At 48.7% G+C, this 17,119-nt stretch overlaps 1 protein-coding gene across 1 annotated transcript; it reads left to right on the forward strand.

Moving 5' to 3' along the window:
* Positions 1 to 201: 201 nt before the first annotated feature.
* Positions 202 to 4,377, forward strand: C8H7orf65 (chromosome 8 C7orf65 homolog). Its single transcript, XM_023226411.1, is given in 6 exon segments — positions 202 to 271; positions 3,736 to 3,776; positions 3,778 to 3,823; positions 3,953 to 3,979; positions 3,982 to 4,229; positions 4,231 to 4,377. Coding segments are annotated over 6 exon segments (579 nt in total).
* Positions 4,378 to 17,119: the final 12,742 nt, after the last annotated feature.

The raw sequence follows: 17,119 nt of genomic DNA on the forward strand, positions 1-17,119 counted from the left end.
ACCGGGGATTCGCCCGTCATGAGAGCAGAGCTCCTGTCCCCTGGCATTCTACGCTCCAGGCAGGGCACCCGAGGGATCCTGGGAAAACCCAAAGCTATGTGGCTGAAGCTCCTGCTTTGGGGCTTAGGGTTCAGCGGGTACACTAGACTCCTGTCCCCATTTGATTCTTGCATTTGGCAGACGAGTCACCCGGGCAGTGGGATGAGGAGGTCACTAACAGAGTCAACAGCAGGAAGGCGGCTCTGGCCGGACCCCAGGGAGGGAGGCAGCGGTCAGGACAGTGGTCATTTGTGGGGCCTGGGAGGTGTGGATGCTGGGTAGGATGTGGGGGTGGTCCTGGAGGACTGTTGTTCTTTCTGGACCTGGGAAGTGGTTCCATGGGCGTGTCCACTTCATGATAATTGGATTGTTTGTCTTTTTTCAAATGTTTGTTATCCATAAAAATTTGAAAAAGCTCCCAGGGCTTTGGTAACTCCCTGTGGGGTAGAGAGGGGCCCCAGAATGTCAAGGCTGGATTTTCCACCAGGCTAGAAGGAGGAGGGCTCAGGGTTGTATTTGATTTGTTTAGGAGAGGGAAAGAGACTGGGCATGTCTTACACAAGGGAAAATAATTGTTTTGCTGACATCTGGGGTCTCAAAGGCACTTGAGAAGTGATTACTTTGGGGGTTTCTGCTTCTCCTGGCGGGCTGAGCTGTTCTGGCTGGGGGGCTTCACTGTCTGCCTGTCCACAGTGCTGGCCTGCGGGGTCTCGCGATGGCTGATGCTGACGTGTGGGAAAGCCACGTGCCCCAAGAGGCTCCATCCTCCCAGTAGGCACTCCATGGAGGAAAGAGAGAGGTGGCAATCAATAAACTTGAGTCATTATTGATATTAGTTGTATTGAATATTTACCATGTGGCTAGCAGGGGTGCCAGGGGAAAAAGTGACTAAAACCTAGAAGGAAGGTTTTTGTTGTAGTTGTTGTTTTGTTTTTTCTTTTGAGACAGAGTCTCGCTCTGTCTCCCAGGCTGGAGTGCAATAGCACCATCTTGGCTCACTGGAAGCTCCGCCTCCCGGATTCACACCATTCTCCAGCCTCAGCCTCCCAAATAGTTGGCACCCACCACCACACCCGGCTACTTTTTTGTATTTTTAGTAGAGACGGTGTTTCATTGTGTTAGCCAGGATGGTCTCAGTCTCCTGACCTCAAGATCCGCCCGCCTCGGCCTCCCAAAGTGCTGGAATTACAGGCATGAGCCACCGTGCCCGGCCGGAGGAAGGTATTTTTATTGGTCACAATTGACAGATGAGAAAGGCAAAGATCCAAGTGTGTTTGGAGCGTGGCCCAGGTTAGGGGGCTACACAGGCTCAAGAACTGCCTTTCGTTTGTTTAGATTCTGTCAAAACCGAAACAAAGAGAAACACAGAGGTGTCTGTCCAGGAGTGGGCCTTCAGGGACCGCATAGCTTCTCAGTGCTCGGCTTGCGTGATACGATAAGGGCCCTTAGAGCTCACTCACCCCTTCTGTCATGTGAGGACACAGGGAGATGGCATCATCAATGAACTAGAAAGTGGGCCCTCCCCAGGCAGCAAATCTCCTGGCACCTTGATCTTGGACTTTCAGCCATGAGAACTGCAAGAAACAAATTTCTGTTGTGTACGAGCCACCCAGACCATGGTACTTTGTTATAGCAGCCTGACGGGACTAGCAAGCCTTAAGAAAAGTGTCAGAAAATTGTCAGTCTGTCTCAAGAGCCTCAAGATATTTTTACTAAGGGGTTGTTGATACCCTTGAACATCTCTTTCTGTATACACATGCACCTGAGCACATGTGTCTTTTCACAATAGCCCACTGTGCATGTTGCTGTTTGGACTAACGGAGGCAGGATGGTGCACTTGCGGGTTCTTCTTCACCACCAACTCTTCCCGTGTGTGCGAGAATGCAGCTGACGCCCGGGAAGGTGCAGATTAATCAGGCATGCACCAGGTGATGTCAATTCGAGGAGACCAAGATTTACCTGGTGGCACCTGCGGAGCGCCCCTCCCTCCCCCGACATGCCCGTGCCCCGCCTATTGCCCTTCCACTCCTAGAAAAGTCGCTCCCAGCAGATGCGCCGGGGGGCAGGCTTTCTCAGCCCCCCACTCTTGTCAGGACTGTATTAGAAATTCCGCCCCCCCGCCAGCTCCAGTCCCTGAAGCTAGATGACCAAAGAATAAATTTGCAGTTTTGCTTTTAGCCTTGCCTACTCTCTGGTTCTTTTGTGCCCACTCTGGTGGTCTTAGAAAAACAAATCAGTTGCTTCCCACACACCTGAGAGTATCAGTCTTGGTAGGTGGTGTTGGGGGTATGTCAAGGGCTCCCCGTGACCTCCAAGATGTAGCCACTTCTGGCCCTTACCCACTGTCCTTCCAGACTTGTCTCCCAGTTTGCCCTGCACCCCCTGCCCTGAGCGCCTCATCTTGCAGACACGGACACCTTTCACTTGATCTCCTTTGTTCCTTTGGTGCTGCCGCTCTGCTGCCTGGCTGAATAGTATAATTAGATTTTCCTGTAATTAAGTGAGTGGGACTTTGGAGGCCTCCATTACCATTTTGTTCCTGTCCTGACTTCCTCACATCCCCTCCAGGACCGTTCCTCTATGTGGCCTTTGGCCTTCAAGCTTCTTGCCACTGCATCTTCACTCAACCTGTGCCTTCTCTCTGGAATGCCTCTCCCACCTTCTCTGTGCATCAAAGCCTTATTCACTCCCGAACTCAGCCTGCAGGATTCTACATAGAATTAAACTTCCCTCCTCTGGAGGCCTGTGTAGTTGTTCGTTGAATTAGTCAAGTGTCTTTGGTACAAGTGGTCAAGGGCATGAACTGGGTGCGGGACTGGGTCTATATCTTACTCTGCCACTCCGTTGCAAAGTTGGAACATCTCTGTGCCTCGCTCTTATCCTTAAAATGGGGTTAATGGCCGGGCGTGTGGCTCATGCCTGTAATCCCAGCACTTTGGGAGGCCGTGGCGGGCAAATCATGAGGTGAGGAGATCGGGACCATCCTGGCCAACATGGTGAAACCCCATCTCTACTAAAAATATAAAAATTAGCTGGGTGTGGTGGTGCGTGCCTGTAATCCCAGTTACTTGGGAAACTGAGGCAGGAGAATTGCTTGAATCCGGGAGGCGGAGGTTGCAGTGAGCCAAGATCGCGCCATTGCACTCCAGCATGGGCAACAGGGTGAGATTCTGTCTTAAATTTTTTTTTTTTTTTAAATGGGGTTAATAACTGTGAGTTCCTTGTAGGGATGTGTGATCATTCACTGAGCGGAAATATGGGAAGTATTTAACACTTGACACGGGGTAAGCACTAGGTGAGTATGGCAGTTGCTACATTGATCTCCTTGGGTTCTAGTTGGTTTTTACCCTTTTGTACCCCAATCCCAGACCCCCACACTGTCAGCTACCAGAAAGCAGAAGCCATATTCATGTTTACATTCCCAGTGCCTTATCTATGGATTGGCACAGGGGAGGTTCCCCCAAATGTGACTGGTGAATGGGCGGCTTTGTTCCAGACCACTGATGAACCCTCCATGGCTGAATGGAAATTAGAATCCCCACCTGAGTTACCTTAGGTATTCCCATTTGTAGATTACAGGAAAGTTTCCCGTGCTCTTAGGAAAAGGAAGCTCATGGTCACCAGGCACTATACCTAGTACTTTCATGGATGCTATTCAGTTTAACCTTCTCCTAAATGCCTGCTCTTATTGTGCAGGTAAGGAAACAACTTCAGAGAAGTTAAGCAACTTGCCCAGGACAACATAGCTATTCAAAAAAGAGGTAATATTTGAGTTCAGGGCTGGGTGCCCCCAAGCCAGCACACCTTCTTACTTGTTACTCATTTGTAAATTCCATGGTGGGTGGAGGACATATCCTGGAGAGGGTATTGAGTGGTTCGGGAGTTACTAAAACCACTCTTGCTTCACACATAGCTGATGCTGAGTCCTTCAGAAGAGTGCCTGTGCATTTAAAAAATGCAGAGAAGTGTTCAGAGCCTGCTGGGGAAGCAGGGAGTTGCTATTTCTGTTCAAGGCAACGAGTGAGGCTGGGCCTTCTCAGAATTCATTTGGAATCACCCTAGAGAAGGCTGGTGCCTTGCAAGATACTGGATCTTGCTGGCTCAGCTAGGCACAATGCAAGGTGGTATACATAAATGGTTTCACTGACTCCTGGAAGGATGCCCAGGCCGGGACCCTCATTGTGAGTTGCAAAAAAAGGAAAGGGGAACCCTCAGAGGGAAGGCAGGAACAAGGGCTCATGGCCAGAGGTGTGGAGCTGCATTGAAATCCTCTTGAGTGGGATGCCCAGGCTTCCCCAACAGATCCCAGAAGCTCAACGTAGTATCCTGATGTCCTGACTGGCTCTGCAGAAGCCCAGGTGTCACTCTGGGTGAGTGGGCTCAGATCCTCCACACTCTTCATCCTCCAGGCACTCTAGGTATCCCCCATTCTCTGGGTGGGGACAGCTTTCTGGTTGAGCTGGGTGAGGGTGATCATAGCCAGCAATCCTGACTGGGCCTTCAGTTCTTGATCCCCAGTACAGGCAGGGGCTACAGGGGGCCCTGATGCACAGAGGCTCGCTGGCTGCTCAAGGTCTCCTCCCACATCCACCTACATCCTGACTCAGTGCTGAATTGTGACACTCTGGAGGACAAGGCTGGTGCTCCCAGTGTGTACCTGCCTTCCTGGAGGCCAGGCTGCTAAGAACTGACTCCTAGCCACCCGCTTCTTCAAGGCCCTTAACACTTGACACGGGGTAAGCACTAAGTGAGTATGGCAGTTGCTACATTTGTCTCCTTGTGTTCTAGTTGGTTTTTACCCTTTTGTACCCCAATCCCAGACCCCCACACTGTCAGCCAGAACTCCACTACTCAAAGCAGAAACAGCACTCCTCACCCCCTCCCTGTCCACCCCACAAGTGCTACCTGCTTACCTGGGTTGTGTCCACACTGGCCTCTGTTCTTGGGGCCTGGGGAGCCAGAGAGCCACCAAGGACAGACAGGCCAGGCTCAGGAAGCAGCCTTTGGTGGGGCAGCCCACCTGCACTCACCCCTCCCTTGCACCTTCTCACCTGACAGCATCCCCGCTGGATGCAGGTTCCTTCCATGCCTCCACCTAGGGGCATCCCACCCCTCATTGCAACACTCTCTAGAGCCCTTCCTCCCCTGCACCATCCCTGCTCCTTCATCTCCTGCCCTTTGCCTGCCCTACCTGTCACCTCAGTGTGCACTGACCTCGCCCTGCAGGCACTCACATGAGCACATCTTGGCCTCCCTCCTGAGGGCCCTACCCAGACCAGCCACAGGAAGGCAACCTCAGGCAGCACCAGGTGGTCACTGGGCAGTGGGGACAAGGACCAATATGCCCGCAGCAGTGGGTGTCGTGGGTTGGGGAGGGGGTGTGGGTTGGGGAGGACGTGTGTGTTCCTGGACCTTTGCCCTGTTCCTGAGGTGGGCAGATGGGGTTCCTGGTTGACCTTGCACACAGCCTCCGTGGTGGTCCCCAGAGGACTGTGCAGTGGGGGCAGCCAGGGGCAGCCTAAAGAGTGCAGGATGGGGGTGGGGGGTGCCCACTGAAACAAATGCTAAAGACCAGCTGGTTACAGCAGGACTTTAAGTATATATTCCTGTACGTCTTTTCAAACATATAAACAAAGCGATTCACATTTTCATATACTGGAAAGGCAGGCTAACTTCGTTAATTTTCCTGCAACATGTGCACAGTAATAAAAAGTTCTGGCCGAGCACGGGGGCTCACGCCTGTAATCCCAGCACTTTGGGAGGCCAAGGCGGGCAGATCACGAGGTCAGGAGTTTGAGATCAGTCTGACCAACATGGTGAAACCCCATCTCTAGTAAAAATACAAAAATTAGCTGGGTGTGGTGGCACACGCCTATAATCCAGCTACTCAGGAAGCCGAAGCAGGAGAATTGCGTGAACCTGGGAGGCAGAGGTTGCAGTGAGTCGAGATTGCGCGACTGCACTCCAGCCTGGGCGACAGAGCCAGATTCAGTCGCAAAAAAAAAAAAAAAAAAAAGGTTCTATAGCCTTCTTCCAGTTTCTTCCAGTTTCTCCCCTCAATTAAATGTAGTAACAATCTAATCAGTGCACTGAAAGTTAAGATAATAGAAAAAATTTCATCCAGAATCCCATCACACACATGTTACTGAGGGAGAAATTTTACCACCTCTCGTTTCAGGCCAGTTCAGGCAGGTGTATATTGTCTCAGAAGGAGACATTTCTTTCGTCTGATATTGGAGAGTCACCAGAGTCGCCAGACAACAGGACAGGACACTCGTCTTGCCCACAGGCTAGGTTTGCTGAATGCCACTAGGTATGCCAGACACCAACTCTTGTCAGTTATTCCATCTGCCTGTTTGGAAAAGGCAGCCTCCACCCCTGCATTCCTAGCTCCTGGGCTGGTGGCCTGCCTGATGTCTAGGGGGAGTGGAGTGAGGTTGCACTTGCCCTGCACTGCGAGTGGAGGGGAGATAATGGTTTAGGTGGGAAAGTACAGCCCCTCCAGCTTCAGGGATCAGCTCACAGTAGCAGGGGGAAATCTCCAGAGGAAGACTGGGGTGGGCATGCCTGCTCATTCACAACCCCACCAAATGCAGATTCGTTATTACAGGGACTTTAAAGAGGGATGTGTGTGGGTAGATGCGATCCTCACCGAGGTGTGACCTGCTTTTTCTAGTATTTGTGAGGATGTCTCATTAACGTGCAGGAAAGTGCTGGTTTCAATTCGATGGTTTGTTTTCTGTTTTGTTTCCTTTCTGTTACAAACACAAAGAGTACGTTAAAGAGCCTTTCCCCATCATGTTGGTTTAAAATTTTTTTTTTTTTACTTGTTAGAGTTTAATTATGGAGATAATTCAAATCCACAGCAACATGTAGCTAATGACAAACAATTCCAAAAACATTTTAGGAAGAGCAACACATTGACTTTTCCTTTTTGAAATGTGTAAGGCGTTCATTATTGCAGTGCCCTGCTTATACCTCAAGACTTGCTTAGTGCTGCCCTCCGAGAATACCGCTCTGTCCCCTTCAGGATGGACAGGGTTCCACTGTCGTTCCCCTCGTATGTCCTTCATAAAACCCATCAAGTAATATTTTCACGTGGCTCTCTCCCTCCCAGATATGAGCAGGAAGTCATCTGCTGAGCTCACATCCAGGCACGAAGAGATCAGTAAAAAATACAGGCTGGATGTGGTGGCTCACGCCTGTAATTCCAGCCCTTCAGGAGGCCGAGGTGGTCAGATCACCTGAGGTCAGGAGTTGGAGAACAGCCTGGCCAACATGGTGAAGCCCCATCTCTACTAAAAATACAAAAACTAGCCGGCATGGTGGCATGCACCTGAAATCTTAGCTACTCGGGAGGCTGAGGCACAAGAATCCCTTGAACTCGGGAGACAGAGGTTACAGTGAGCCAAGATTGCGCCACTGCATTCCAGCCTGGGCGACAGAGTGAGACTCCGTCTCAAAATAAAAAAAAGAAAAAGAAAATTTGTGCATAGTCAGACTTTTTTTTTTTTTTTTTTTGAGGCAGAGTCTTGCTCTGTCGCCCGGACTGGAGTGCAGTGGCCGGATCTCAGCTCACTGCAAGCTCCGCCTCCCGGGTTTACGCCATTCTCCTGCCTCAGCCTCCCGAATAGCTGAGACTACAGGCGCCCGCCACCTCGCCCAGCTAGTTTTTGTATTTTTAGTAGAGACGGGGTTTCACCGTGTTAGCCAGGATGGTCTCGATCTCCTGACCTCGTGATCCGCCCGTCTCGGCCTCCCAAAGTGCTGGGATTACAGGCTTGAGCCACCGCGCCCGGCCGAGACTTTTTAAATGTAGGAGCTGCACAATCACGAAGACTGATCTCAAGAAAATTAAATGACTGACCAATTTGATGAACCATTTCCTGAGCTTGGTCAATTGAATATAAACAGTGGTGCTTTCTCAGCATAAACATTCTAAATGAGGATAGGAAGTGTGCTTTGCAGGATGGACAGATTATTCTTTTAACTAGATGCATCTGGAAAGTCCCTTGGTCATTCCATGACTTTGTAGGGAAAAGACCTTCCTGACCAGGAGACCAATTCTTCTTGGCCAAACTGGGCATGATGCCAGCTTATAACATCATCAATTAAACACAGCAGAAGATTCAGAGAGAGGCAAATTAGAAGTGATAAGGAGCTATCCTTTTTTGCCATATATAATGGCAATTTTTTTTTTTTTTTTTTGAGATGGATTCTCACTCTGTTGCCCAGGCTGGAGTGTGGTGGCACGATCTTGACTCACTGCAACCTCCACCTCCTGGGTTCAAGCAATTCTCTGCCTCAGCCTCCTGAGTAGCTGGGATTACACGTGCCCGCCACCACGCATAGCTAATTTTTGTATATTTAGTAGAGACGGGGTTTCAATATTTTGGCTAGGCGGATCTTGAACTCCTGACCTCGTGATCCACCTGCCTCAGCCTCCCAAAGTGCTGGGATTACAGGTGTGAGCCACCATGCCCAGCCTTGCCCTATATTTTAAACAAAGATTTTAAGTTACTGTGCTCAACTTAGTTACTAGACAACCTCCAGGGAGAGAGAACACTGACTGGCATTGTATTTCTGGAAAACTACAGGGCAACTGGTATTTAAAGCTTTAGCTCTCACTGAATAATAATCTTCATACAAGTCTAAAAATAATAAAAGTATAAACAGAGATTTATCTACAAGAAAGTTCTTATAGGGTTATTCATAAAAGCCAAGTTTCTTTTTTTTTTTTTTTTGAGACAGAGTCTCACTCTGTCGCCCAGGTTGGAGTGCAGTGGCGAGATCTTGGCTCACTGCAAGCTCCACCTCCCGGGTTCACACCATTCTCCTGCCTCAGCCTCCCAAGTAACTGGGACTACAGGCACCCGTCACCACGCCCGGCTAATTTGTTTTTATTTTTAGTAGAGACTGATTTTCACCATGTTAGCCAGGATGGTCTCGATTTCCTGATCTGGTGATCCGCCTGCCTTGGCCTCCCAAAGTGCTGGGATTACAGGCGTGAGCCACCCCGCCCAGCCAAAGCCAAGATTTTTAAAACGTGAAAATGAAATGTTCAATAATAGGAGAATGATCACATTGATGACACATTCCTATGATGGGAAGAGACATAGCTGGTCATCAGTGATGCTCATACATGGTCTTAGTAATATGGACAAATACTCCTCCTGAGATATGAAATGCAAAAAAAACCTGTTTATGTAGCTCAATTCAAAGTATTTAAAAAATCTATGCTATGGTTAAAAACATACAAACTAAATATTAACACTGTTGGAATATAGATGCCAGCATTACAGTAACTACATTTACTTATTTATTTTCTGATTTTTTTCATAATGACAATGAATCCATTTTGTTTGTTTGTTTGCTTGCTTTTGAGATGGAGTTTCACTCTCATTGCCCAGGCTAGAGTGCAATGGCATGATCTCAGCTCACTGCAACCTCCGCCTCCTGGGTTCAAGCGATTCTCCTGCCTCAGCCTCCGGAATAGCTGGGATTACAGGCATGCACCACCATGCCCAGATAACTTTTTTATTTCTAGTAGAGACAGGTTTCACCATGTTGGTCAGGCTGGTCTCGAACTCCTGACCTCAGGTGATCCGTCTGCCTCAGCCTCCCAAAGTGCTGGGATTACAGGCATGAGCCACCACGCCTGTAATTTTTTTTTTTTTTTTTTGAGATGGAGCCTCACTCTGTCACCCAGGCTGGAGTGCAGTGGCATGATTACAGCTCACTGCAGCCTCCACTTCCCGGGTTCAAGCAATCCCTGCCTCACCCTCCAATAACTGGGATTACAGGCATGCGCCACAACGCTTGGCTAATTTTTGTAATTTTAGTATAGATGGGGTTTCCCCATGTTGGCCAGGCTGGTCTCGAACTCTTGACCTCAAGTGATCCACCTCCTCAACCTCCCAAAGTGCTTGGATTACAGGCGTGAGCCACTGTGCCCAGTCCACAATGAATCATTTTATGATCAGAGGACAGCAGAGTGATAGGCAGCAGAGCTAACAGTTCTGTTCCAGAGCCACGTGTGAGGCTTGGTGTTTGACTTGTACTTCCAAGCCATATGGCATCCTACAAGGTGGGCAAAAAAGATCTATTTCCACCGTGAAGAAACCGACACTTAAGTAACAAATTAGTAGGAGAAGGACTGAACTTTTGAACATGGGGCTTTCCTTCCCATTTCAGGTCTCATTCTTTCCATCATGCCACATGCGTTGCAGAGTCTGTGAACTACTAGGGGATGAGTAGCTAAGTTGTATGCCTCAGGGTTCATAAAAGTAACAAAGAATGGTCTCTTAAACTCCTTAAGAAATATTTTTTCAGGCGTATATCGGAATTCATAAATGTAATATCCCATTAAAATGCCAAGCATCTGCTTTTGGTTGAAACTGTATCTACCTTTTTAAACACCAATTGACACCAGCGATTAGCTTTTGGTGAATTGTGTTGCCTCTGGAGACATAGTTTCCAGAGCCACAGCTCAGGTATCAAAGTTCCTGAAATGAAATTGATCTAGCTAGGGATCAGGCCAAGCATATTAAAATAGGATGGCTATGAGGACAGCGAGGCTGGGGGAGGACGAGGGCAGAGATGGGCAGGAATATAATTTAGGCCTGACCTTGACTCCCCAAGGCCCCCTATCTGATGTTCTGGAGATCCCCCTCATATCTCAATCTTGCAAGACATTGCCCCAAAACACACCCCCAAGCTCCTTTCTTCAGTTTTTAGAAAATTAGCAAATGTTGAGCTGGAATAACCATTAGCAACCATCTGGTCCAAACTCATTATCTGAAATTGGAAGAGACTGAAACACGGGAGAAAGAATGACATTTCTGCTGTTCCTGTTGCTGGCTGTGCAGAATGCAATGTTTCCTGCATGGACAATAACAGGAATTATTTTACATGGGAAGAAACTGAAGCTCAGCAAGGTTTATTAATTTTCTCAAGACACTCAAGATGTTCATTTTCCATAGGACAGCCTCTCTGGGTCTCTTCCAACCTCTCTCTGTGCAATCCTGAGCTGGGGGCTAAGTCTAACAATGGGACCAAATTCCCTACATAGAAGTGAGATTTTAACCCAGATCTTTTGGTTTTAGGGTTTATTCCCTTTCCATTGCCTTTAAAGGATTACTGCAACTGAATAACTTCAACAATAAAATTAGATTCATTTTGAAGACATTGAAAGATAGTTATCTGAGGAATGCATTTATTTGTTATTTACTGAAGAACAACTCTAGGTGCTAACAGTATCAAGATAACTAAGAGACAGTTCTGGGCCAGGCACGGTGGCTCACACCTGTAATCCCAGCACTTTGGAGGCCAAGGTGGGCAGATCACAAGGTTGGAGATCGAGACCATCCTGGCTAACATGGTGAAACCCCGTCTCTACTAAAAATACAAAAAAATTAGCCGGGCCTGGTGGTGGGTGCCTGCAGTCCCAGCTACTCGGGAGGCTGAGGCAGGAGAATGGTGTGAACCCAAGAGACAGAGCTTGCAGTGACCTGAGATTGCACCACTGCACTCTAGCCTCAGTGACAGAACGAGACTCTGTCTCAGAAAAAAAAAAAAAAAGAGACAGTTCTTAGATCCATGGAGAATGTAGACCTTTATCCCTCTCACAGCACAATCCAACAAATAGGTATTCATCCTATCACTTAGTAGTTACTTATTAAATCCTCATGGCAAACCAGAGATTGTGCAAAGACACAGGGGCTGTCAGACGGAGACTTCCAAGAAGTTTAGGGGGAGCAAGCACTGGGGCACAAGTTACTGTTGCAACACAGGGAGCTCGTGGTGAGCAGCACGGGGACACTGGGGCCTCTCTGACTGTGGACTGGCAGTGGGAGAGGTCTCGGCAGTCCAGGACTTCTCAAAGGACATTATCTGGCAACACGTGAGCCAATTCTCCCCGCCTCATTTCTCTCTGCATGTTCATTTAGAGAAAAAAGAGATGGAATCATATCTACAAAAATGTGGCAACAAACAGACCAATTCACCAAGAAAGACTTTTCTGGGACTCTTCCCTGTCACTCGCGCCAGCTCCTAGTGGGAGATAGACCCATCTATGGGGCCACATTGCCCAAATCTGATCACCATCTGTGGCTCAAGTTCTGCTCTTTGCTGGTCTGAGCAGGTGCTAAAGAGGACTAGAAAGTAGAATTTAACAGTGCTGGGGAAACTGGGTTTTCCAATTCATTCCTTCATCAGTCCATTCATTCATCAGCACTATGAGCAGTTCACAAGGGCCAGGCGTGGACGGATGCCTGGGGATACAGATACAGACGAAAACAGACTGTGCCCGGGAGAAATGCTTACTCTCATGGGACCAGTGGACGGGCTGAGCGGAAACTGTGTTTGACTGCTGCTCCGTTTTCAAGGAGCCGCCTCTGCCAGCTGCTCCTCTCCAGGCCTTCTCCAAAGATCTGCCCACTAAAAGATGAAAACAACAAAAACAAAAACAAACTTTCCCACAAAATCAGTTTCTTACATCACAAATTAATGAGCATGATTATAGCTTGGCTGACGGAAAATAAGTGAGAAAGGTCTTCTACCATAATTCATTAGTTAAAGCATGTTATGCATGCATATGTATGTGCACCCACTTTGTTCCAGACAGGATTCAAAAATCACTTACAAAGGAAAATGTGATACCTTTAGTTAATTGATTCTCTGGCTTTTCTTGGAAATTTGCATTCTTCTTTAGAATGTAAAGTGCTGGATTGGCAGCAGAAGGAAACCAGAACAGAACCTCCCCCCCCCGCTTACCTGCTGTAGGGCTCAGACAGGCTGCTAGGCCTCAGGTTCTCCTGCTGAATGAACCCTTTGTGCCATCTGTGCATAATTGACCCAGGCCAGGAGGAACTGTGGAAATGCTGCCTCAGCCTGAATGTCAATTCTACATTCCAGCAGAATGTCTCGAACATCACATGTACTTTAAGGGAATTCAGTTTTCAACCAGCTCCTACATGACATCCACCTGCCTCAGTCTCCCAAAGTGCTGGGATTACAGGCATGAGCCACCGCACCAGGCCGAGTGAGACTTCTTGAACAGTACACATATTCAGATAAAATGAAGGTAGGTTCATGAGAAAAAAAAAAAAAAAAAAAAGATGTTGTTTTTCTTTTCTTGCTAATTTTTTTTTTTCTGTCATTGGCATATCAAATTTAAGAATGACCTAACCCTCCAGGAATCATACTGTTAAAATTCTGTGAAAAATATGAGCTGTTCCTGGAATAGTAAGAGTTCAGTTCATGGCAGCGGCTGTGATTGTCATTCAGACAGTGAACTCTAAAGTGCTGTAATCAAATATGGTTAACTACAAAGGCAGACCTAGTCCCGCTGCAGTCCTCTGGATCGGTGACTCCAAGGAGCCCAAGGGACCAGTTCTTCTGGTTTCCCTATGTGGAGACCAGGGGGCCTTGGCCCTTGGCTGAAGATGGGACATTGATCTCAGCCTTGCAGCACAGCCCTTTCCTGAATGGCCTACAAGATCACAAGCCATGTTGTTCATTCCCACCCATGAGTCCCTTTTTGATGACTACTGGGGCCTAAGGTTGAGGGCCATGACACTTCCTAGTGAGTAGGACCTCGGCAGCATGTACTGGTCCCATAAAGCCGACCTGCTGGCTCTGTCCTGCAGGGACCCTAACATGTACCTTGCAAGAAGGCTCACTCGGCCGTCGTGGTGGCTCATGCCTGTAATCTCAGCACTTTGCGGGGCCGAGGCGGGTGAACCACCTGAGGTCAGGAGCTCAAGACCAGCCTGGCCAACATGGCGAAACCCTGTCTCTACGAAAAATACACAAAAATTAGCTGGACGTGGTGGTGCATGCCTGCAGTCCCAGCCTGGGTGACAGAGTGAGACTCTGTCTAAAAAAAAAAAAAAAAAAAGAAGAAGAGGAAGGCTCATTCAAGGAGGTTGCAGCATTGGTGGTGGCAGGATGAGCTGATGAACCAACCTAGTTAAAGCTAGGGTCAGCTTCCCCTATTGGAAGTACACAGGCCCTGTAGGATCCCTGGTCTTGAGTCCTTCTCTATCATCAAACTCAGATACCCTCTTTAAAGCCCAAGTCAAACGTTACCTTAGGTGGGTGGGGTGGCGGGGGGGCAAACCCTTCTCCTTTCTGTTCCCACAGGGCTTTGTGCTGCCCTCAGGAGCATTCAGCCCTGGAGTCTGCAGGACTGCTGTGCGTGTAGCCTCGCTCCCTTGGTTCATGCAGGCATGTAGCTGACCTTCAGCCGAAGCACAGAGCCCATTTTCTCCATAAAGAAAACGTGAATTGGCCGGGCACAGTGGCCTAAGCCTGTAATCTCAGCACTTTGGGAGGCTGAGGTGGGCAAATCACGAGGTCAGGAGTTTGAGACCCAGCCTGGCCAACATGGTGAAACCCCATCCCCAACAAAAATACAGAATGTTAGCTGGGCGTGGTGGCAGGCACCTATAATCCCAGCTACTCGGGAGGCAGAGACAGGAGAATCACTTGAACCCGGGAGGTGGAGGTTGCAGTGAGTTGAGATTGCGCCACTGCACTCCAGCCTGAGTGACAGTGAGAGACTCCATCTCAAAAAAAAAAAAAAAAAAAAGAGGTGAGTCAAACAGATGAATGAATGTAGCAAAGTCTAGGAGTGGGCTGTGGGAACTGAGGTTGCCTTTCAGGATCTTTGTGTGAGGAAGAGGACATCTGGGAGTGGGCTCCAGGGACCACTGAACCTGGGGACCAAGGAAGGGGCAGCATTTGCAGAAAAGTGAGAGCCGCCCTGGCCTTGCCCAGCTGCTCAAGGGGGAGGCTCCAAGCTCTGTCTGAGCAGTAGCAAGGAAAGGGCTGGACTGAGCCAATGGGGGTCTGCCTTCTGGCTTCCTTTCACTATGCAGATGTTGAGTGCCTAATGTACACCAGCAACCATTCAGGCCCTTGGGGTGCAGCAGTAGGAGGTGCTCCTAGAGCCAGGAGGATACTGATGGGTCCCCTCCAGGCCATGTAGTACCTGCAGCTAGGTCCATTCAACTAAACTTGATGAGCGTCATCTAGGTCTGTTTGTCCCTAGGGCATAGCAGATGCTCAATAAATACTTGCTTAATGAATAAAAGTCTCCTATTAAAAATAGTAATAGTAGCCAACATCATTATTGAGTGTTTCTCTGTGTCAGGCATTGTTCTAAACTTCCCATGAACTCAGTCTTTTTTTTTTCTTTTTCTTTTTTTTTTGAGACGACGGAGACTTACTCTGTCGCCCAGGCTGGAGTGCAGTGGCACGATCTTGGCTCACTGCAAGCTTTGCCTCCCGGGTTCACGCCATTCTCCTGCCTCAGCCTCCTGAGTACCTGGGACTACAGATGCCCACCACCATAAAAATAATTTTTTGTATTTTTAGTAGAGATGGGGTTTCACCGTGTTAGCCAGGATGGTCTCAATCTCCTGATCTCGTGATCCGCCCGCCTCGGCCTCCCAAAGTGCTGGGATTACAGGCGTGAGCCACTGCGCCCGGCCTGAACTCAATCTTCTTAACAGCTCTCATGATGAAGGCCATAGGATCCCACATTTACCAGTGAGATAAAGGAGGCACGGAAAGTCGAAGGAATTCAGCAAAGGTTGTGTATGAACTACCTTAAGGAGTGTGGGAGTGAATTCCAAACCTAGCATGCTTTATCCTGGGCTTGAGTCTGTCCTCAAACCACAGGAGGTAGAGAAAATGGAGCACAGTCTTTGTTTTCTGAGGATGTCACAGCAGGTGCCACAGGCTGGGTGGCTGAACCCTCCGAAATGCATTCCCTCACCGTCCTGGAGGCAGCAAGGCAGAGACCAAGGTGTTGGCAGGTTTGGTTTCCCCTGAGGCATCTCTTCCTGGATGGTAGATGACAGTCTTCTCCTTCTTCCCTAGGGGTGTGTGTGTGTGAGCCTGTGTCCCAATCTCCTCTTGTTATAAGGACACCAGTCATTGGATTAAGGCCCACTGTAATGCTTCATTTTACCTTAATTACCTGTGTAAAGGCCCTATCTCTGAAGAAGATCACATCCTGAGATTCCGGTTGGGACTTCAGTCTTAGAATTTTGGGAAACACAATTCTGCCTATGACATTGACACAGTCTGGGGCTGCCCAGTTTTCCCAGAAGGGGCAGGAGGAATGGGTCGAAAACCCATCACTCATCAAGAAAAACCAGTTCATGTGTCGAGGCACCATCTTGTCTGCCGTCCTTCAGAACCAGTGCACAGTTGTTTTGCTGTTTTCTCAGGAACCAGCTGTGGAATGCTGCGTTTCGCTTTTCTTTCTTTTCAAGGACCTTGGTGCCCACCTGGCCTCCTGGAGGACAGCTGTGTGCAGAGGCTGCCGGAGCAGGAAGATGGAGATGGGGGAGGGGAGTAGGTGATGCTGGCCGTTGTTGAAAGAAAATGGTCAAGAGCACGGGTGGTTATTTCTCCTCTTATAGAAAGGGCTCGCTGAGTTAGGCTTCATGTGGCATTGTGTTCTTTTGAACATCGCTTAAGGCATACATGAAGCGTGTGCACATCGCACAGCCCGGTGGAGCCAGGGAGTGACTCAACCTGCTACCCAACACTCACTGCAAGTTGTTCCTGTGGCTGCCTCTAGCTGCTTCCCCAGCTGAGATTTGTTTTTCATTTTCCTTCACTTAAAAAAACTTGTTGGCTGGGCTCAGTGGCTCACACCTGTCATATCAGTACTTTGGAAGGCCAATGAGGGAGGACTGCTTGAGCCCAGGAGTTTGAGACCAGCCTGGGCAACATAGTGAGACCCTGTCTCTACTAAAAGATAAAAACAAAACAATTAGCTGGCCATGGTGGTGCATGCCTGTGGTCCCAGCTACTGGGGAAGCTGAGGTGGGAGGATGGCTCAAGCCTGGGAGGTTGAGATTACAGTAAGCCATGATCTCACCACTGTACTCCAGCCTGGGCAACAAAGTGAGACCTTTTCTCAAAAAAAAGTTGTAATGGCCGGGCGCGGTGGCTCACTCCTGTAATCCCAGCACTTTGGGAGGCCGAGGCGGGTGGATCACAAGGTCAGGAGATCGAGACCACGGTGAAAACTCATCTCTACAGTAAAAAATACGAAAAA

The sequence above is a fragment of the Piliocolobus tephrosceles genome, chromosome 8 (assembly GCF_002776525.5).
Source record: "Piliocolobus tephrosceles isolate RC106 chromosome 8, ASM277652v3, whole genome shotgun sequence".
In the NCBI taxonomy this organism is placed as follows: Eukaryota; Metazoa; Chordata; class Mammalia; order Primates; family Cercopithecidae; genus Piliocolobus; species Piliocolobus tephrosceles.